General features: G+C 46.9%; 3 protein-coding genes and 1 long non-coding RNA gene across 4 annotated transcripts; 3 read left to right on the forward strand and 1 right to left on the reverse strand.

The window, feature by feature from the left end:
• Positions 1–917: 917 nt before the first annotated feature.
• Positions 918–1,598, forward strand: LOC136535287 (histone H2B.1). The gene has a single exon (XM_066527587.1). The coding sequence runs from the start codon at positions 1,000–1,002 to the stop codon at positions 1,447–1,449; it is 450 nt and encodes a 149-aa protein (XP_066383684.1). The 5' UTR covers positions 918–999; the 3' UTR covers positions 1,450–1,598.
• Positions 1,599–7,254: 5,656 nt separating this feature from the next.
• Positions 7,255–8,090, forward strand: LOC136535286 (histone H2B.1). Its single transcript, XM_066527586.1, has one exon. It carries the CDS (start codon positions 7,337–7,339, stop codon positions 7,784–7,786), a length of 450 nt encoding a protein of 149 aa, XP_066383683.1. The 5' UTR covers positions 7,255–7,336; the 3' UTR covers positions 7,787–8,090.
• Positions 8,091–8,637: 547 nt separating this feature from the next.
• On the forward strand, positions 8,638–10,742 carry LOC136535288 (uncharacterized). Its single transcript, XR_010778971.1, has 3 exons — positions 8,638–9,486; positions 10,479–10,527; positions 10,607–10,742. It is a non-coding gene; the product is annotated as an uncharacterized lncRNA (long non-coding RNA).
• Positions 9,856–13,761, reverse strand: LOC136535280 (putative receptor-like protein kinase At3g47110). The gene is made up of 2 exons (XM_066527575.1): positions 10,965–13,761; positions 9,856–10,871 (listed from the first exon to the last, which is right to left on the reverse strand). Exons 1-2 carry the CDS (start codon positions 13,732–13,734, stop codon positions 10,450–10,452), a joined length of 3,192 nt encoding a protein of 1,063 aa, XP_066383672.1. The 5' UTR covers positions 13,735–13,761; the 3' UTR covers positions 9,856–10,449.
• Positions 13,762–21,254: the final 7,493 nt, after the last annotated feature.

A 21,254-nucleotide genomic window follows, 5' to 3' on the forward strand; every position in this document is an offset into this window, starting at 1 on the left:
CCGAAACAGATAAACCATTTACAATATATGTGTGTGAACACTGCAATATATGCAAGATCCAAACATAACACTTACAACATATGCTTAAAACAGTTGAAACATTTGAAACATACACTTGTAACATACGTGTATAGTCAGTGCAACATATGCAACATCCAGATAAAACACTTGCAATATACGTTTAAAACGGCTGAAATATTTGAAACATACATTTTGCAACATACATGTATAGTCATTGTAATATATACAACATCAAGTCTAATTTTGCAACGTTCAGATAAAACATATATAACATACATCTGAAAAACATGAAATATATGGTTGTAACGTGTGCTCATTGACGCTCCATAATGAATACTCGTTAACGCGGAGCTTGACGTCGGCACGGAACTTGATGCCACGACGCAGAGGTTGGACCTCGGCCGTGCGCAACGCCAGTCAACGGAGACGCGAGGTGCAGCGGAGCGCAGTGCGAGGCGCGAGCGACGCGAGACACAAGGCGCGGGTGGGGTCGCGAGGCATGAGGCACGGGGACAAGCATGTCCGTCCCGTCCGGTCGGGCGGACGCTCGGTACAGAGTATTACTGATATGCAAATAGGGCCATAGATTTTTAGTGGCACAAATGTTTACATCACTGATTAGTGGGCCCAAGGGCGCACTGACTGTTGGGCCTGGCTAGACCGATGCCAAAACCAACCGCCAGCACGCCTGAAACGCACAGTTCCCTCCGGCTCCTCCCGTCTACACAGACCACGTCAGCAATCCGCGTCAAGACCCATCTCTACCGTTCAATTGCAATGGCACCAAACGCATCGCGCCTTTCCACGTCATCGATCCGCGGCACCGACCCCTCCGCCAATCAGAGACCGCTGCTCCATTCCATAAATAAACCGCACCCCACGCTTCTCCTCCCAGCAATCGAAATCCCCCGTCCTCAAATCGACCGAGCCAGCGAACACCCCTGTTCCCGCAGCCTCACCCCACAGGAAGCCGCATCGATGGCGCCCAAGGCTGAGAAGAAGCCGGCGGCGAAGAAGCCCGCGGAGGAGGAGCCCGCGGCCGAGAAGGCACCGGCGGGGAAGAAGCCCAAGGCGGAGAAGCGCCTCCCGGCGGGCAAGTCGGCCGGCAAGGAGGGCGGCGACAAGAAGGGGAAGAAGAAGGCCAAGAAGTCGGTGGAGACCTACAAGATCTACATCTTCAAGGTGCTGAAGCAGGTGCACCCCGACATCGGCATCTCCTCCAAGGCCATGTCCATCATGAACTCCTTCATCAACGACATCTTCGAGAAGCTCGCCGGTGAGGCCGCCAAGCTCGCGCGCTACAACAAGAAGCCCACCATCACCTCCCGCGAGATCCAGACCTCGGTGCGCCTCGTCCTCCCCGGCGAGCTCGCCAAGCACGCCGTGTCCGAGGGCACCAAGGCCGTCACCAAGTTCACCTCTTCTTAAGTGATGTTGGTGTTACTGGGTGATGTAGAGCTTTCAATGACGTTGTGTAGGTTTGTTGGTGGGTTGCTGTAAGAACTATGGCTGTGCTTTTGGCACACTGTTTGTCGTTGATAATTCGTCAGAAATGGCAACTTGCAGTTTGCAGTGAACTGATACCAATTCTGGATCAAAGTGTGATGCATTTGCTAGTTGCTAGTTAATATGTGAGTGCGCTGTTGCGAAATTCTGTAGTTCTACAGAAGTAAAACATCATGTTCTTATGTTCATAGTAACCTTTTCCTGAAAGAGGTGAACTCCTTGGCAAATTTAGTGTCACGTGCACTTGCACTGTGGAAGCTTGAGAACGTGTAAGATCTCTGTTATGAACTGTTGTATGACATGGGCATCCTTGTTCTTCTGTTCAAATTCTGATGGTAAAATCTACTAGTAGTAGTAGGTACTTGATAGAAACTTGTTTTGCTTCAATCTCAGTATCATGTTGTTTGTGAGTCCCTGCTGCATGGAGGCTTTTGTTTCCATCCTCTTCAGCATTGTTGTTTCATTCTGCAGAGAAGTCTTCCCATTGACTCTGATGTTCTTTTATCAGCTAACTGGTATAATTTTTCCATACTTTACATGCCTGTGTCCTGTACTGGACTATTGTTATGCTTCGTCTGATGTGTCACTTGAGCATGATGCAATGTGGATGAGGCCTTTTTGGCATGGTTTTATCCGGCTCTCACTCTTTGTTGCAGTGCATGGAGGAGCCGGAGCTGGAACCATAGTTCCACCAAATCGGGGTATGTCCACTGCTGTTGAACATTGCATATCTGTCGTGACCCACATGTAAGGGCACTAAGCCCATTTGAGTTGAGCCTTTTTCCTCTGGACTATTAAAAAAGATGGTCTTTTCCTACAGACCACTAAAAAGTTTGGACTTACTTAGGTGCCATGACATTTTATTTCTTTGCCCCTCAAGCCATTCTGTCCATTTTCGCTGGTAACGGTGTGTAACGGCGAGGAGAAAAGACCGAAGTGCCCTCAGTCTAGGGAGGATGAGTGAAATTGCTGTTTGTCTGTGTGCCACTCCCTGACCAAGCGTTTAAGCGCCAAGACAGCTGACGTGGGCAAGTTTTTTTTGCGCCGCTAGCGATCCAGTATGCGGTGTCGGGAGGTGCTGCCACGACGGCGAACCCGAACCCGGTGCGCGTACGTGCGCAGTGCAGGGTAATAATCCCAACGACCAGCTCGATCAGTCTCTGAGTCTCACGTACAGGCACGCACAAGGACGCAATGAATCGTTCCTGCTGTCTCTCTCCATTTCACCATCACACGCGCGCTTTCTCGCCCACTTTTTCCCCGTGTCTCTGGCTTGATCGGTTTTTTTTCTTATAACCCGGCTGATGCTGTTCTGTCGTCTGTCGTGAGAGAAAAACACTATATCATGTCTAATAAGTATGGCAGATACGATAAGCGAACAGGGTGAAGAATGGCTGGCACTCGCAGACGCGCGGTACTCATGGAGTCATGGTGGCCGCCCGTCGACACTGGCGCTGGCGCTCATCCAGGGGCCTCCTGAGGGCCATCATCTGCAGCGAGAGGTTGCCAAGGCTAACAGTTAACACTAACACACACAGTGTCGCAGCAAGTGCTGCGGGGCCTGGTCACTAAACCTACCAGGCCCGGCCCAATGGATCCCGACCGAGCGACCTGGCCGTTTAAAAAAAATAGTTCGCATTTAACTAAATTTTTAGTGAATAATATTTATATTTATGGCTTTAAATTAATTTATTATAAAAATATATTTCGTAATTAATCTAATAATACTTATTTGATATCATAAATATTGATTTTTTTATCTATTATTGGTCAAAGTAAAAATACTCAAACATGACATTGTGTTATAATTACATGTTTTTCTGGGCAGAGCGACTACCACTCGCTGTACCCTCCACCCTCCAGCGAGGAGGTTAACGAGCAAGTGGGTGGTGGCCATTGACCTCTTTGGCTCTCTTATGTCTCCGGCTAGATCTCCGCACTGGATGCTGTACTGCTGTTAGCATGTTTGTTACGCCGGCCCGGGCGGCCGAGTGCAATGGTCAGGGCGGCTAGAGCGCACACACACAGACAGACCGACCGCCAGGCAGGACCCACCAGGATCCATGCACGCTTTTGTCGTGGTGCGGGAGCCGGAGCGCGGAGCACGGGATCGGACATGGGAGAGGTGACGACATCCGTCGCCTCGACGGATTCCTCTTCTTCCTCCGCCCCAGTCCCCACGCGAAACGCGTTCCCTGGACTGGAGGAGCGACGATCCGAATCCCGTGCTCAAACGCTTGGTCACGGAACTTGCCCATGTAACTGGACGATCAAACGCTCAAACGCTCCCATGTCAGCAGTCACGGTGTGTAACTTGCCCATGTAACGGCTGACCGTTGCCGTCCAGTCCACGCTCAAACTTGCCCATGTAACGGCTGACGTGAGCACGGCTGACTGGAGGAGCGAAACGCGTCCCCAGTCCACGGAACGGAAGCACAAGCAACACACTAGTGACATCATTGCTTTGCTTGTTGTACGTCGATCGCATCCTCAACGCGTACCGTGTACTGCAGCTGGAGATAGTTAGGATGAGCGCCGTGTATGATGACAAGATTGAAAACCCATCATCATCCCCAGTCCCAGCTAAATGATCTCGTCATCCGTTCGTGTAGAGACTGGGCCCAACGCCGAGATTTTTATGTATATAAAAAACACTAAATAAATATAGGATTAGCTAGAGTAAATAAATAAATAAATAGAAACGAAGAAGCATGAGCCGCATGAGCATTCTGCCACCGTATTACTTTTATATATGTGGTATGTATACCTGCGTGCATGATCTCACTTGTACAGTAATCAAGTCTTGTTCTTGATCCGATGACCGATCTCTCGCCAAGAAAGTCTGTCGAAAGGCAGCTTCATCCAGCTCGGCCACTGGAATACTACTCTACAGCTAGACAGCTAGCCTGCCTTCTTGACCTTTGCCCTGGCCGGCACAGCAACTGCTGCTCGGTTCAGCTTCAAACGGCTCTTCGATCCAATGGGACCTGTCAGACCTCAGAATGACCGGAAATAAGGACGCCGGCAGAAGGCCCGCGAAGCGAAAAGATGCGTCACGTCACGTTCGTTTCCGTTTCATTTCATTCACCTGCAATTCCTTGCAGTCAGAGTCAGTGGACTGAAACGGGGGAGAGATCGAACAGTAACGGTGTTCCTTCTCAGCGCCTTTCCGTAGTAGTTAGGCAAGCTGACCGAATCAAGCCAACAAACTTGCCTACGTCAGCAGTCTTGACGTTCAAACGCTTGGTCAGGGAGTGGCACACAGGGTAAACGGCAATTTCACTCATCCTCCCTAGACTAAGGGCACTTTGGTCTTTTCTCCTCGCCGTTACACACCGTTACCAGCGAAAATGGACGGAATGGCTTGGGGGGCAAAGAAATAAAGTGTCATGGCACCTAGGTAAGTCCGAACTTTTTAGTGATCTGTAGGAAAAGACCATCTTTTTTAATGGTACACAGGGAAAAGGCTCATTTGAGTTCACCTCATCGGTTGTGGTAGTTACTCCCTCCATCCTATGTATGACGCTAAATAGTTCAAAACTTAACTAGTTAACTTCATCAGAGAGAGTATTTGGTAGGTGGCTGGGGGAAAGCTTGCCTTGGTTTTTTCTTTCTCCAGACCCCACTCATGTGGGAGCCTCCGGCACTGGGTCTGCCCTTTTTAGAGAGAGTACTTGGTAGGTGGCTGGGTTGCAGTTTGGTACTTGCTCAGTTGATCTCGTAGTAGTAGCAACAGAAACACAGGATTGTTCATAAATTGGTGAGCATGAATTTGTTAGCTGCTGCTCTGAATTCTGTAAGTTCTGTAGTAATTACCGTTCCTATGACATGCTGGTCTTTGTATATTACATTTACATAGTTACTACTTCCAAAGGGAAAGTTCTCCCTGGACCTCAAATTCATCTCCTGATTTCTCTGGAGTGCAGAAATTCTTGTTGCTTGCCATTGTACTACTTTGCAGATGTGGAAAACTGAATTTGGACGCAATTTGATTCTGCTATATTGAAAAAGTGTAAAGATCCTTGTTATTTGTGCATACAGTACGGCCAATGCTGTATTTCTATTGAGGTGTTTAAAACTTGAGCTATTGTGAAATTTGTTTGACACTTAATTATCTGTTTCTGTTCAAGAGAAACATAGGTAAAGATATGTTAGCTGAAATGGTGTTACTTTTCTGAGTCTGCTGTTTGGAGGCTTATATCTTTCTATTCTATCTTCTCCGATATTACAGACAATCTACCCTAACTAAATTTGTTCATGATTTGAATTAGGATCTTGAAAATGTAAAAAGAGTACCTCTTTATACAGTATGGCCACTGCTGTAGTGCTATTGGGAAGCTTCAAATTTTATTCCTGGTTAATTTTTTTCAGGATTCAATTTTCTCTGATTATAATTTTCAAACATCGGTCTCAGAAAGATATTCTAACAAAGTGACATGCACTGGCCATTGAAGGATTACTTTTGGAGCAAGTGTACCTGCATCGCCCTCCGGGATGGTTGGCCGAGGGAGGCGGGCTCTTTATTTTGAACTTTGTCTGTATGACTGTATGATGTAGTAGCTCATAGGAAGGGTAGACATTGGAGTGCTTCTTTTATTCCTGGACTTGTAAGACTTGACATTTCTGTCTTGAGTGCAATACAAATGGACAGGGGCTGTGCCGTGGAACTACCAAAAAAAATCAAGGATTACGTTTACATTGTTTGATTGTTTCTGTTCTGAATGTTGCTTCATTGGTTCTGGATCATTGTTGGTTTCACAGTGGAGCCTTTTGAATCTACATCTTACGTTGACAATAATAGGCAAAACTTTACTATTTTATCTGTTTGACACATTTATGTAACGTTGTACTTGCACGCATCTGATGCAAACACTGCATATTTTTAACAGTGACATGATTTTGACTCATTTTATCTTTGTCGAATCCTCTATTAAAAGGTGTCATTTCTGACAACTGGTGATGCTGTAGACTTTGTGTTAGTAATACGTGCATTTATTAAAAAATGCCATTTTAGTAAATGCTGAGTATGTATACTACAGTAATATTACTAGTAGTGTATTACTCCCCTGTCCCAAAATATGTGTACATCTAACACTTGGAGTCAACAAAATTTAAGTTTTACCAAATATATATACAAAAAAGTACTAATGTTTATGATCCCAAACAAACATTATCAGAGGAATCACATTATATGTTTTTATAGTAAACTTATTTAAAGATATCAATGTTAATAGTATTTTATAAAAATCTAGTCAAATTTAAGAATGATTGACTTTTCGAAGTGAGATGCGCACTTATTTTTGGAAGTAGAGGCTACAGATTTACACTAGACAGTTGCCTTTTTTTATAAAACTTGCAGGTTGGTTGTATAATACAGTACTAGTTTTTTTAGAAGGTTATAATAAAGTACTAGTATTCTTTTTTTTTTTTGAGAAACAAGTACTCCGTACTAGTATTACAGTGGACAGTTGGGCCAGGCCGAAACCAACTGCCAAAAGAAAGGCCGTCCGGCCTGCCCACCTCTGCGCGCTGAGAAAGCCAGTTCCCTCCGTCTCCTCCCGCCCAAAGCTCTGACCACGTCAAACCCATCTCCACCGTCAATTTGCGACAGGATCAACACATCACAGCCCTCCACGCCAGCGATCCGTGGCACCAGCCCTTCCACCAATCAGCACCAGTTGCTCCGTCCCATTAAATTCGCCGCACCCCTCTCTTCTTTCTCCATCGAAATCGACCGAGCGAATCCCTCGCAGCCGCAGCCTCACACATCGCATTCGCATACCGCCGCGAAACCCCAGCAACCGCATCGATGGCGCCCAAGGCGGAGAAGAAGCCGGCGGCGAAGAAGCCCGCGGAGGAGGAACCCGCGGCCGAGAAGGCCCCGGCGGGGAAGAAGCCCAAGGCGGAGAAGCGCCTCCCGGCGGGCAAGTCGGCCGGCAAGGAGGGCGGCGACAAGAAGGGGAAGAAGAAGGCCAAGAAGTCGGTGGAGACCTACAAGATCTACATCTTCAAGGTGCTGAAGCAGGTCCACCCCGACATCGGCATCTCCTCCAAGGCCATGTCCATCATGAACTCCTTCATCAACGACATCTTCGAGAAGCTCGCCGGCGAGGCCGCGAAGCTCGCCCGCTACAACAAGAAGCCCACCATCACTTCCCGCGAGATCCAGACCTCCGTCCGCCTCGTCCTCCCCGGCGAGCTCGCCAAGCACGCTGTCTCCGAGGGCACCAAGGCTGTGACCAAGTTCACCTCTTCTTAGATTAGGTCGGTGGTACTGGGTGGTGTTAGTAGATGTGGCTCAGTTTATCTGATAGGGCTAGAGGTAGCAGTAGCTGGTGGTGTTTGAAATGGATGAATGATGATCTGGGTGTAGTTGGTTTGCGGTAAGTATTGTGGTGATGCTTTTGGAATCCTGTTTCATGATCCAGAATAGTCACGGTGCCTATCCTACTTGTGATTTGTCAGGATGGATCCTCTTATTGTGCGATTGTCATATTGCTGGCAGTGAACTGATAATTCTATGTGGAAAACTATATGTCAAGTCTGGATCAAGTGTGTTGTGCCTTTGATAGTTGCTACTAGTTAAAAGTATCTCAGTGCATTGAGATGGGAAATGTTGTACGAGTGCTGTTAAGTTGGATAGCATGTTATGTTTGGCACATTTGCTAGAAGGTAATGTACATACACAGGTAATTTAGGCATCATGTCCACTGTGGAAGCTTGAGAGTGTAGGAAGCTGTGATCTATGGATTATGGCATGGCAATTGCTGTTCTGCTATTGCTGGCTTCAAATTTTGATAGCAATGGTAAGTTTACTTGATATATAAGAATGTTTCTGTTGCTGTTGAGGAACATGTGGAAAAGATATGCTGTTTTTAGGGTTGCAAGTGGGCTAGCACTAGAACCCATATAGGCCATCTTATGAAGTGGGCATCCCTACTTGTTTGGCTTCTGTTATCTCTGGATCATGTTCGAGCAGCATATTCTGAATGCCAGCTGCATGGAGCCTTCCATTTCTTGCAAGCTATCCTTAAAAAACAAGATAGCTGGTAAGTTATCATGCTGTCCAAATCCAACCTTCAGCATTGATGTTCATTGTTATTTCTTTTTGTAGAGATGTCTTTCCTGGATGGTCTTCTATCGGCTAAATTCTAGGAGTATTAATTTAGTTGTGTTATTCATCGTGCCTGTGTTCTGCACTGGTATACTTCATCCGTCGTGTTGCTTGGAATTGGAGCATCATGAGCAAGCCCAATGACAGGATCGAAATGTTTCTAAATAGTGCAATCCTTGGATTATGCGCTCATCCATATTGCCAGATTGTTGCTTTTGAACTCTGGATGTTGCCTACTTTGTTCGTATTGTTCATGAAATTTCTGTGGTGACTTTGTTTTTTTTTTTTGGTTAAGCTCTTAAGTGGTTGATTGGAACTTGTGGTTATTAGAAATGCAGTGTGCTCCTATTGTGGAACTTCAGATTTTATTCCTGCCTATTTTTTTGGGGACTTAATTTTCTTTCATTCAAATTTTTCTGATGCCATACCACGGAGACACCAATATCAGAAAGATATGTACCGGTCATTCAAGGATCATGTTCCACTACTTGTTTGCTGTTTCTGTTCTGAATGTTGCTTCACTGGGCCTGGCTTAGTGTGTGGGTTTCATAGGGCAGCATTTTGTGTTTTTTGACTCAACAGCTTATTGGCGATAACCAGTAAAACTGTAGACCTTTATCTGTTTTAACATTTATTATGAAATGTTCTTTATATATACTTGCGTACATCTGATGTAAACAACTGCAGATTGTTAATAAAGGAGTGACAGGATTTTGACTCATTCGTCTTATTGAATATTCTTTACAGGAGCCATGTTGGCAACTGGTGACGCTGACGCCGTGGACTCTATGCTAATACGTTTACTTACTGGGCGATGCTACAGTACAAACATTACCTTCTAGGAGGTAATACTTCAAAGCAATCTGAGCCATTGATTTATTAGCTTTATGAACTAATTAAAGGGCGTACCCAGTGCAGAGAGCTCCCGCTCTGTGCGGGGTCTGGGGAAGGGTGTTAGTGGCAAGCCTTACCCTCGCCTGTGCAATGCGAGGAGACCGCGACTCGAACCCGGGACCTTCCGGTCACAGGCGGTAAGACTCTACCGCTTGCACCAGGCCTGCCCTTCCTTTATGAACTAATTAATGAAATAAATAATCTAAGAAAAAAAGAAAAATCTTCTGAAATCCCCTATTCACCGGAACAACAGAAGTGGGGGAACTTTCCCTCCGTGATTACATAGATTGAGTGGCCTGGCCTCCTTTTTTGGTGTGCACGCCAAGTTTGTGTATCATGTACATTATTATAGTGAATGTCAAAACATGTTACACGTACGTAACAACAAATAAGCACCTGGCTTCTGTTTTCTTGTATGCTCGTCCTCCTATAGTGCAGCACCTTCCTACACGTATCCTAATGAACGTTGGGAATCAAGCACACTACAGCTTGTAGCTGTCACGTACAGGTGAATGAAATAATCAAATTATATCATGCACATTAGCTATCATGGTAATTTGAGCTGATCAAATTATGTCATGTTCAAAGTTACAAAATAAAAAGAGTTATCATATCACACAAATCATGAATGTATCAATTAGATCTGGAAGAAAGATTTTTATACCTAAAACTTAAATAAATATATATTTCAACTATTACCTCCTAAGAAGTAATAGATGATCCTAACCATCCGATCTCGTTAAATGAACGGTCCGTAGTCATTTGAGGGCACCACAGCAAAGCCCTTACTAAATGCCCTTTTGTACGGGCATATATTGATGTAACCAAATGCAGGTTACATCCTTAATAAAAATCTAGGTTGTTGATAAGCAGAAGCATCTTGTACATGGCATCTTGCCCATTTTCAACTCTACTTATTCACTGTTGCGGCAAATCACTGCAGAGCGTTGTTCTTCTCTATGTTCCACAGAAAGAGAACTGACAAACTTGAGGTACGAATCCCTGATATCATGCATATCTGTGGCTGCATCCTGCACTGGTGTCCGCTCCCTAATTTGTTTCTTTGAGCAGGATATTCCGAGAGCAATTACAGAAACCAAACAATTCTCTATTCTGCTTCTTCTATCGTTGTGATGGATGTCTGTGTGCAGCCACATTGTTGCATCGGCTATCTCCCAGATTCTATCTGGAAGAGCATCCTCTGAAAACTTATGAAGATCCAATGAATCTGCAAACATGTCATGTGTTGGGCTTCTTCCTGTAAACATCTCAAGTAGCAATATGCCGAGGCTATAAACATCTCCAAGACCTGAGACAGAAGAACCTTCACCATACTCTGATTGTGCAAAAAGATATATTGATCAACATGCTGTGTGTATATAGGAACTAGGAATTTTGATGAAATACAAATGAAAACAATTTCAGTTACCTGGAGCAACATAGCCGATGGAGCCTCTTATTCCAGTTGTGCTATTGGAATTTTGCAGGGTTTGACTTGCCCTTTCTGGAAGGATTCTAGATATGCCGAAGTCTCCAACTCGGGCACTCATGTCTTCTGCAAGAAGAATATTGCTTGGCTTGAGATCACAATGAACAATTGGTGGCTCACAGTGATTATGAAGATAGTTCAAAGCATCCACAATATCAACGGCAATGTCTAGCCTTTGCTCTAGGCTAAGAGTATTTGTTTGAGCAGGTGTGTCAGATTCTGGATGAAGCCAACCATTTAGGCTACCGTTTGGCATGAACTCAAAAACTAGTGCCTTGAACTCTTGGCCTTGGCGATTGATGCTTGAGCAGCAAGTGATGATCTTTATAAGACAACGGTGGCGCACCCTTCTCAGTGCCTCACATTCAGCCACAAAGCTTCTAGAAGATCCAGATTTCTCAAGGTTGAAAACCTTGACCACAGCAAGAGTTCCCTCATCTTGAAAAGTGCATTTATAGACTGTCCCAACGCTTCCTTTACCAAGCAAATTGGTTTCTGAAAATCCGTTGGTTCCATTTTCTAATGCATGGTAAGAAACTCTTTCATATTGTTCCTCAACTATTGGTGGCTGGAATGAGCTTTTGACCCTTTGTCTATGCTTCTTGTAGATCAACCGAAAGACAATAACCATAAAAGCCAAAAACAGGAATGCTGCTGTTGCTGCTAGAGCTATTGTAAGAGACTTCATTCGCCTTTTCTTGTTTTTTTTCAGAGAATTCTTGTGGCATGGTAGTAAATGAAGCTGAGGAATGCCACCACATAGTTCATTATTTCCAGTGACTGAAAAGTTATGGACAAGTCTGAATATTCCTTCTTTTGGCACTCCCCCCTGTAAATTATTGAAGGACAGATCTAATTCTGACAGTGATGTCAAGTTCTGCAACGATATTGGGATCGGTCCTGACAAGTTATTGTGTGCTAGATCCAGTAGTTGAACGTTGCGAATGGTACCAATGCCTTCTGGAATAGTACCGGACAACTTATTCATGGACAAGCCGAGTGCAACTAGATCCTTTATATTCTTCAGAGATTGAGGTATTTGTCCCTCTAATGAGTTATTATCCAACGAAAGTTCTTGTAGCATGATGCACTCCCCAATGCTGTCAGGTAACTCACCAGATAATTGGTTTCCAGATAGATACATGTTGTTAAGGTTCACTAAGCTACCGACTTCAGAAGGAAGAGGGCCTGACAGTGAATTAGATGACAAGTCCAAGTACTTGGAGAGGAGTGGCAGTTTGAAAATCTCCGTAGGAATTGAACTGTTCAGACGGTTATTAGCTAGATCAAGGGATATTAGATTCTTCAGTTTTCCTAAGCTTGTTGGAATTGCACCCTCCAGGTTGGCATTCTGTGCATATAATTCAGTCAACCTCGAGAGATTTCCAATAGATGTCGGTATGAGGCCCGACACTTGAGTGTCGTACAAACCTAACTGAACCAAGTTTCCTAGCTTGCCCATGCTGTCTGGGATCACACCGGATACGGAGGTATACCCAAAACCGAGGAATTCAAGGCTGACTAGATTGCCAATACCAGAGGGGATGCTTCCAGATATCCCGTCGAGGTGTTCCAAATGGAGGATTTGCAGGGTCGTCGAGAGATTCCCTATTGAACTTGGCAGCTGCCCTGTGAAGCTGTTGTCAGCGATGTTTAGATCCTGGAGCTGGCTACAGTTTGATAATGAAGTGATGAATTCCCACCCCTTCCTGTCGTCTGCTTCTAGATCGTTTTGGAACAAGTACAGGAGGTGCAGACCTTGCAGTCTCCCCAGCGCCGGAGGCACACGCCCGCGGAGCCTATTTAGAGAGAGTTCGATTCGCTGGAGTGTTGTGAGGTTAGTGAGTGAAGCGGGGATGGACCCCGTGAACTGGTTCAAAGAAAAGCTAAGAATCGACATGTTGGGAAAGCTGCTGCCAATTCCGGCAGGGATGCTTCCATGGAGCTTGTTTCCTTGGATCTGCAATGCTTCCAACGACGACAAGTTGTACAGAGAGCGTGGGGGCTCACCAGAGAGGTAGTTGAAGGCGAGATCAAAGCTCTTGAGGCCTATGATGTTGCCGAGGCTACGAGGGATGGTGCCTTGTAGCTGGTTGAATCCGAGGGACATGACACGAAGCGACGACAAGTTGCCTAGGGACTCCGGTATGGTGCCAGTGAGATTGTTTTTAGACAGTTTGAGCGTCTTGAGGCGTGTGAGCTTGTTGCCGAGCTCAGAGGGTAGGTCTCCGCGGAGGTGGTTGGACTGGAGGAGCAAGGTCACCAGGCCGGTGCATGAGCTTAGGTTGGCGGGGAGCTTACCGGAGAAGGCGTTGTTGCTGAGGTCAAGCGTATGGAGGTGGCGCAGGCGGTCGAGGCTCGCAGGGATGGCCCCGCCGAGGGCGTTGGAGCTCAAGTTGAGAAACCTCAGGGACGAAAGGTTACCAACCGCCGGGGAGAGGACGCCGGTGAGCCCGCGAGAGGGTAGGCTCAGCGCCACCACTGGAGGCTGCTGCCTGCTGCCTCGGCACCTCACCCCCTCCCAGCTGCAGTATCCGCCACCACCTGTGCTACCGTTCCACGAAGCAAGCACGTCTCCGTAGCCACCATGGATCGCCGCGACCTTGATGGCGAGAAGTGCGGCCTCGTCGTTGCCTTGTGTGGCCACGATAGTCCAAAGGCACATGGAGGCGGATAGCACCAGCAAGCTTGCAGCTGTGTGGTTTTCCATGTCACCCGGTATCGAGTATTGACTGGGTGCTTGGCTCCAAGATGGTATGCCACTTAATTTATATGATCCCGTGATCATGCGTTGCCATATATAAAAGTCTGTAATAAGACGGTGCAATGTCAAAGTGGACCCTCGCACTTGCATCTTCTATAACTATATATATACTAAGTTCGTATGTTGCAACCGTCATCTAGTGGTCCCACGACCATAAGATACGTTGCAGCCGAACATCTCTTCCATTCATGTTTAACTCAGGCGGCGCCGGCTCTCCATACTCTGAACTTCGTATGCGAAAGGAACAGCCGTCTGTCCGTTGGTCTACCTCTGTCTCCACTTCCTCACCTACGAGGTGCCGTCCTTTTAAACATGAATGGTCGCCCGTTGCCTCATGTGCTTTGTCTCCACTTCCCTAAGGCCCTCCACGACGTGTTCTCTGAGCCGTGTCCAAAAAGGAGAGAAAACATTGGAGCACCACTCTTACCACTGATTCCAACTCTGAGTGACGCCAGGAAAAAAGAATAGCGGTGAATATAGTTACGCCGGTGCCTATTTATGTTGTGGAGAGAGAAGTCGAGGGACCTGCAATGGGGAGGAGAGCATGCAGTGGCTTTTTACAGTGAAAATAGCATGCAACACGCCTTTTGGACACATGTATGGAGTATTAAATGTAGATAAAAAAAATAACTAATTACACAGTTATAACCGAAGTAACCATTTACAGGTTCACCAAGCCAAGAAAAAAGGAAAAAAGGGGGAAAAACAAGTCGTCGATGTGCGCCTCGCCACGCGCGCTGCTCCGGCTCATGCTCGTCCCTGCGTCGGGTGGATGGAGAGGGAGGTGAAGGTCGGAGAGCCACCGGCGCTGACTCGTGCACAAGCTGGGGGCCGACCGCCGCCGCCGCTCTCATGCTTGGATCCGCCAACCGACGAGAGGTGTCGCGGCTGCTCGCGCGCTGGTGGGGCAAGCCGCCTCCACCGCCGCTCTCCTGCTTTGATCCGGCCCCGAAGGGAGGCGCCACGGCCACGCGCGTTAGGGGCGGCCGCCGCCGCGGGCTCCTACACCCTGCTTGGGCTCACCGGTCGAAGAGGAAGGGAGAGGGAACGAGGGATGCTCCACGTGCAAACGCACACTGGAGCAATCGGCAGATGGGTATGGCAGCAACTTCTGGGCATCTAGCGGCTGGGGCTAGAAGGATGGGGGAGATTGAGTCTTAGGGTTTGAGGAGTGGAAGGAACAAATATACACCTATACCAACAACTAGTGGGCCGGGCTATGATGTTTCTACTGGGCCTTTGCATATTATTCGATTTCTTCGATTATTTCGGTTAACTGAGCCTAGGAACCGAATTAACCTTGCTAATTTCGGTTCCTGGAAACTGGAAACCGAAAAGGGAACCAAAGTTTTCGGTTTCGGTTCTGGTTATTTCGGTTCGGTTTTCAGTTCTCGGTTCTCGGTTATTTTTGCCCAGGGTTAGCTGTGGGTGCGACGGCCTAGGGTCCAGTCTAGTGAGGGGCCCAAACCTAGGTATGTATATCCCATATCTAGTCCCCAACAGCAGGCCGTCGTCCATCATAGACAGTGGGTGCGCCTAGGGCCCAGCAAAGACAGTGGCAGAGCCAGGATTTTTAACTTTGGTATTTCCAAAATATAAAAGGTGCAAACGCAAAGATTGCTAGCCACGTCGTCCATCCTTTGGTACATCTCTAACTATTCCTTCAACAATTAGCTACTACATCTATTACATATTTTTCTTCATTTTTCACTACGTGAAAAACAGTTTGTAACAACGAGGCTTTTTTTAGGGGCGGCTGACATTGAAGCAACTCCTACAGTAACGTGCTCGGGCTCCAGCACAGCAGCCGCCCTACAAATGCGTCGATTTGCAGGGGCGGCTGGTATGTAGAGGCAGCTATTACCAGCCGCCCCTGTTGTGTCCATTTGTAGGGGCGACTGAATCACCGACAGAGAAATTAATTTCGATGGGCGGTGAAACCCAAGCCACGCAACCAACTTGGGCCTGGGCTGCGCTGGCCTTTTTGCTGGCCCAAAAGCGGACGCATAAAAGTGCCCGCCCTAACCCTAGCCCTTCTCTCGGCCGCCACAACCTCTCCGAGGATCTCTCTCTCACAAAAGCGGTAGCGCACCTTGGCCCCCAATCGGCGGCGTTCCCTCCCCAGCCCCAAGCGATGGCGCACGAGGCTAGGTCGACGGCGGCGGCGCATCAGCCTTCCTCGGCCCACGACAGCAATGGTGGCCGTGGATCAGCCTTCCTCGTCCTGCGACGACGGTGGCAGATCTGTCTTCCCTGGCCCACGATGGCGCCCCCGGTCACCAAGCAGCATCCTCCCTCCTGGCCACAAGCAGTGGTGCGTTGAGGCGAGGTCGGCAACGACGGCCGGATCCGTCTCCCTTGCCCCTCGACGGCGCATCCCCCAAGTGGCAGCGCCCCCGTCTCCTCCGGCACCAGCGTGAGGTTAGGTAGGCGACAGCGACGGATCCGGCTACCTTGTGTCATCTCCACATCGTTTCGGGCAGCGCGAACCCCATCTCTGTGCTGGTCGGTTCCCCTCTCTTCCTCCCTCCCTAATCCATATGTTTTGGCTTTGATTTTGATCACCATGCAGTAGATCCATTTATATCTAATCAGTTAAATAGATACAATTAACAAAGATGTCATCTGTTGTTTCATTTAATATAATATTATGAAGCAGTGCATGCGAGTATGAGTGTCTGATACTCTGATGTATAATTTTCAGGGGGCCTCATGAATCATGTTCTTTGCATGCTTTTCTATGATTGTTTTCAGATTTGGATTCTTTCAATTTGCAATGGCAACCAAAAAGGTACTAGTGAGATGAGTAACTGATTTGTTGGTATAATGCCAGGAAGCTTTGATCCCTTTGAATTGTGAACCTTTGACTGCAGATATACATGGATGCTTACAGAAAATGTCTAGGATGTTTGATTGTCTTTGACCGTATTTTCATCTACATAGTAATCTATCTGGTTGCTTCAGTTCTCTACTGAAGTTCAAATTTGATTATCTTTGAACAACTCTTTTTCTGGTTCAGTTATGCTTGCAGGTCGATAGCAACACAAAGATCAAGCACATATATTCAGCAAGGTTTCAGCTGTCACTTCTCTGAACGTTCCTTTTATTTGTTTCTGTGTCGTCAAGTGTCCATCTCCGTATCTCAACAGTTCTCAAAAATGAAAGAAGTTGATAGTACTTTGCTCTGCAAATGTTGAAGTTTGTAAAATGCCGTCAAATTCTTATTAAATTTTTAGTCAGGTGGATTATAAGTTTGACTGTTGTTGTCTCTTTCTATTGCCTAAGTTAATATTTATATTAAATTGGTTGATAATTTATATGTGCGTTTGACTGCTGTTGTCTCTTTCTATTGCCTAAGTTAATATTTATATTAAATTGGTTGATAAATTTAATGATTGATTGTATATATTCTTATGAATTGGACTTGTAATGGTAGTTTATATAATGTTCTTGTGCTTGTGGTCAGATTTGAATTTATATATATATATATATATATATATATATATATATATATATATATATATATATATATATATATATATATATATATATAGGGAGAGGCTATTCAGTAGCCGGCTACAAAATAAGTTATTTTGTAGCCACCTCCATTTACCATAATTTTATACACTAATTTACGATAATGTTAATACATATTTACGATAGTTGGGTTACTATAACACATGGAGATATTTACCGTAACGTTATAATAAACCACTTAGTAAATTAACATAGTAATTATCGTAACTCAAAGTGGCTACATAATAAGTTATTTTGTAGCCAGCTACAGGATAGTAGTTCTATATATATATATATATATATATATATATATATATATATATATATATATATATATATATATATATATATATATATATATTCCGGTCGAATTGAAATGTAAATTTAATTTTTTAATGAAAAAATATACTGTAAGGGCGATTCTAGACTGAACCGCTCCTACAAACAGGTATTATAGGGAATGTTGTTACTTCAGCCGCCTCTACAAATCAATTTGTAAGGACGGTCTGATAACCGTCTCTATAAATGCATGATTTATAGAGACGGTATGGTAGGACCGGTTAGCCGAGCCGCCTCTACAAAGCCTCATCGGCCGCCCCAAACCATTCCTGTAGTAGTGTTTTGAACCTTCATTAAAGATCTATACTAGAAACTAATGGGTCCGTTTGGATGATCGATCGGATCGGTTCCGATTCTTGTTGGAAACGAAAGAACGCTGCTGAACGCTATATCCGTGAAATAATTTTGTGTCAGAACATTATTTCTATCGTTCAACGCTATTTGACTGGAGTGAGTGAAACGACTCGAGCCGGGTTTCACTTGATTTCGTTTCTACCAGGGACAATTTTTTGTGGATATTCTTTTTATGTGCAACAAATTAAAGTGTTTTGTATTTATGTTATTCTTTGCCCACAAAAAGTTCTGGATTTTTTGAAACGTATTTTTATTTATATGATTATTATATAAAACATCTATTTTTGGAATCAGTATCCAACCAGTCAAATGATTTCATATAGCAGTGATTCTGATTCATCGCCTAAAATATTTATTTTAAAAAATTAAATCTAAAATGTTTCTATGAGTCTAGACCCTAGCCAAACGGACCTTAAATTGCTCGTGAGAGCGAGTCAAGAATGGGCAATGGGCTACTATGTAACCTATCTATTTGTTTGTTTGATGTGAATTGAGGGTCTTTAACTAATAAGAATAATTAATACAAGAAAGACAAGAAATAGTACAGGTATACACACACACACACACCACGTATATACTCATTTTTCTATCAAAATAAGTTGGGTACATGCATCAACATGGAAAAGCCCATGTGCAAAGAGATGCTTCAGCGCGGCGGCGACTGTCCCCGCCGATGGCATCTCCTAGCCTTGCAGGCAGATGGTGATCATCGCTAGCGCCGCTGCCGAGCACTACGACGAGTACGTGCGGCGAGTCGTGGCTCGCTACTCCGCTCTCTCACGACGAGGAGCGCATCGACGCGTACCACGACGGCGAGCCGTTGCGGTACCGTACGATGGAGAACCTTCTCGGCGACCAGTTGGTGCCGGGACTGGTGCCTCATGACCTGGAGGACCTGGAGGCGCAGTTGCACCTTGCGTGTGACGACGGCGAGCCTCGGTCGTTCGCAGAGGCCGAGAGACACGCGGCATGGCGCGCCGCGATGCAGTTGGAGATGGATGCGGTTGAGAAGAACCGCACCTGGGAGCTTGCTGACCTTCCTCGTGGTCATCGCGCGATCACCCTTAAGTGGGTGTACAAGCTGAAGAGGGATGAAGCCGGTGCCATCGTCAAGCACAAGGCTCGCTTGGTGGCACGAGGTTTCGTGCAGCAGGAGGGGGTCGACTTCGACGACGCCTTTGCTCCCGTGGCACGGATGGAGTCCGTGCGACTCCTCCTTGCGCTAGCTGCCCAGGAGGGCTGGCGTGTTCATCACATGGACGTCAAGTCGGCGTTCCTTAACGGCGACTTGAAGGAGGAGGTCTACGTGCACCAGCCGCCGGGATTTGCGATCCCCGGCAAGGAGGGCAAGGTGCTCCGCCTGCGCAAGGCCCTCTATGGCTTGCGACAGGCACCGAGGGCGTGGAATGCCAAGCTGGATTCCACGCTAAAGGGGATGGGCTTCGAGCAAAGCCCGCACGAGGCGGCCATCTACCGACGGGGCAATGGAGGTAATGCCCTGTTGGTGGGTGTCTACGTCGACGACTTGGTGATCACCGGCACCAAGGATGCGGAGGTGGCGGCATTCAAGGAAGAGATGAAGGCCACCTTCCAGATGAGTGACCTGGGGCCTCTCTCCTTCTACCTGGGAATCGAGGTACACCAGGATGACTCTAGGATCACGCTTCGACAGACCGCCTACGCCAAGCGCGTCGTTGAGCTAGCTGGGCTCACCGACTGCAACCCAGCTCTCACTCCGATGGAGGAGAGGCTGAAGCTGAGCCGCGACAGCACGACGGAGGAGGTGGACGCTACGCAGTATCGGCGTCTTGTGGGGAGCCTTCGCTACCTCGCCCACACACGGCCGGACTTGGCATTCTCCGTCGGCTACGTTAGTCGGTTCATGCAGCGACCGACGACGGAGCACCAGCAGGCTGTGAAAAGGATCATCCGCTACGTTGCGGAGACTCTCGACCACGGCCTCTACTACCCGAGGTGCCCTGGGGCGGCACACTTCGTCGGGTACAGCGACAGCGACCACGCCGGCGACATCGACACCAGCAAGAGCACGAGCGGGATCCTCTTCTTCCTCGGCAAGTGCCTCGTTAGCTGGCAGTCGGTCAAGCAGCAGGTGGTGGCCCTGTCCAGCTGCGAGGCCGAGTACATAGCGGCCTCCACCGCTTCGACTCAGGCGCTCTGGCTCGCTCGACTGCTTGGTGATCTCCTCGGCAGAGACACTAGAGCGGTGGAGCTCAGGGTGGACAGCAAGTCCGCTCTGGCCCTAGCAAAGAACCCCGTGTTCCACGAACGCAGCAAGCACATCCGGGTGAGGTACCACTTCATCCGAAGCTGTTTGGAGGAAGGGAGCATCAAGGCGAGCTACATCAACACCAAGGACCAGCTTGCGGACCTGCTCACCAAGCCCCTTGGGAGGATCAAGTTCCTTGAGCTCTGCTCCAGAACCGGGATGGTTCAACTCTCCCACAAGACGACGCACAAGACTTAGGGGGAGAATGATGGATAAGTCTCATGTGTGGCTGGTCTTTGTGGGGCTATGATGCTCACATAGTCATGGTCCTTGTGGCTGTTTTTCTGTTTTTAGGACAGCATCTTAGACTAGAGGACAGCATCTTAGACTAGAGGACAGCATCTTAGCTAGGACAGCATATTAGCATCTTAGACTAGCATCTTAGACTAGCATCTTGGCATATGCTTGGCTGGCTAGCAGCCTATAAATATGTAACCCCAACCCCTTGGGTTGGCATGGCATTTGTGTGAGCTTGTGTGAGAAATAGACAAGAAAATTGCCCCAACTCCTAGTGTCATCCTCTCTCGATGAGAGTAAGAATTCTCCTACTACCAAGAGTGAGAATTCAGCGACTAACAGGTGCCACCATTGGCAGCAGGGGGCGGGCCAGAGGGCGGCACATGGCCAGCAGCAGGGGCTGTAGGGGCGCCGGATCCAGAGGGGACGGTGGCCATGGCACAGCAGGGGGGCGCAGGCCAGAAGGGGAAGGCGTAGGGAGAGAAGAGGAGGCCCAGGATCTAATTCTTTGATACCATGTAGAAAGGAGATTGGGAAAACACCACACCCCTAATGAGGGGGGGGTGACCTCTGTTATATAGCCAATCAAGATTGGTGTATAAGGAATACAATCGATGTACATGGAAGGAATGAACAAACTTCCTAATACACATATATACTTCCTAATACAAATTTACAAACAGTAGCCAACAGCACGAAGTGTTTTCTAAAGAGAAAACAAAATTAGATAATG

The sequence above is a fragment of the Miscanthus floridulus genome, unplaced genomic scaffold, assembly GCF_019320115.1.
Source record: "Miscanthus floridulus cultivar M001 unplaced genomic scaffold, ASM1932011v1 os_2652_1_2, whole genome shotgun sequence".
Taxonomy (NCBI): Eukaryota; Viridiplantae; Streptophyta; class Magnoliopsida; order Poales; family Poaceae; genus Miscanthus; species Miscanthus floridulus.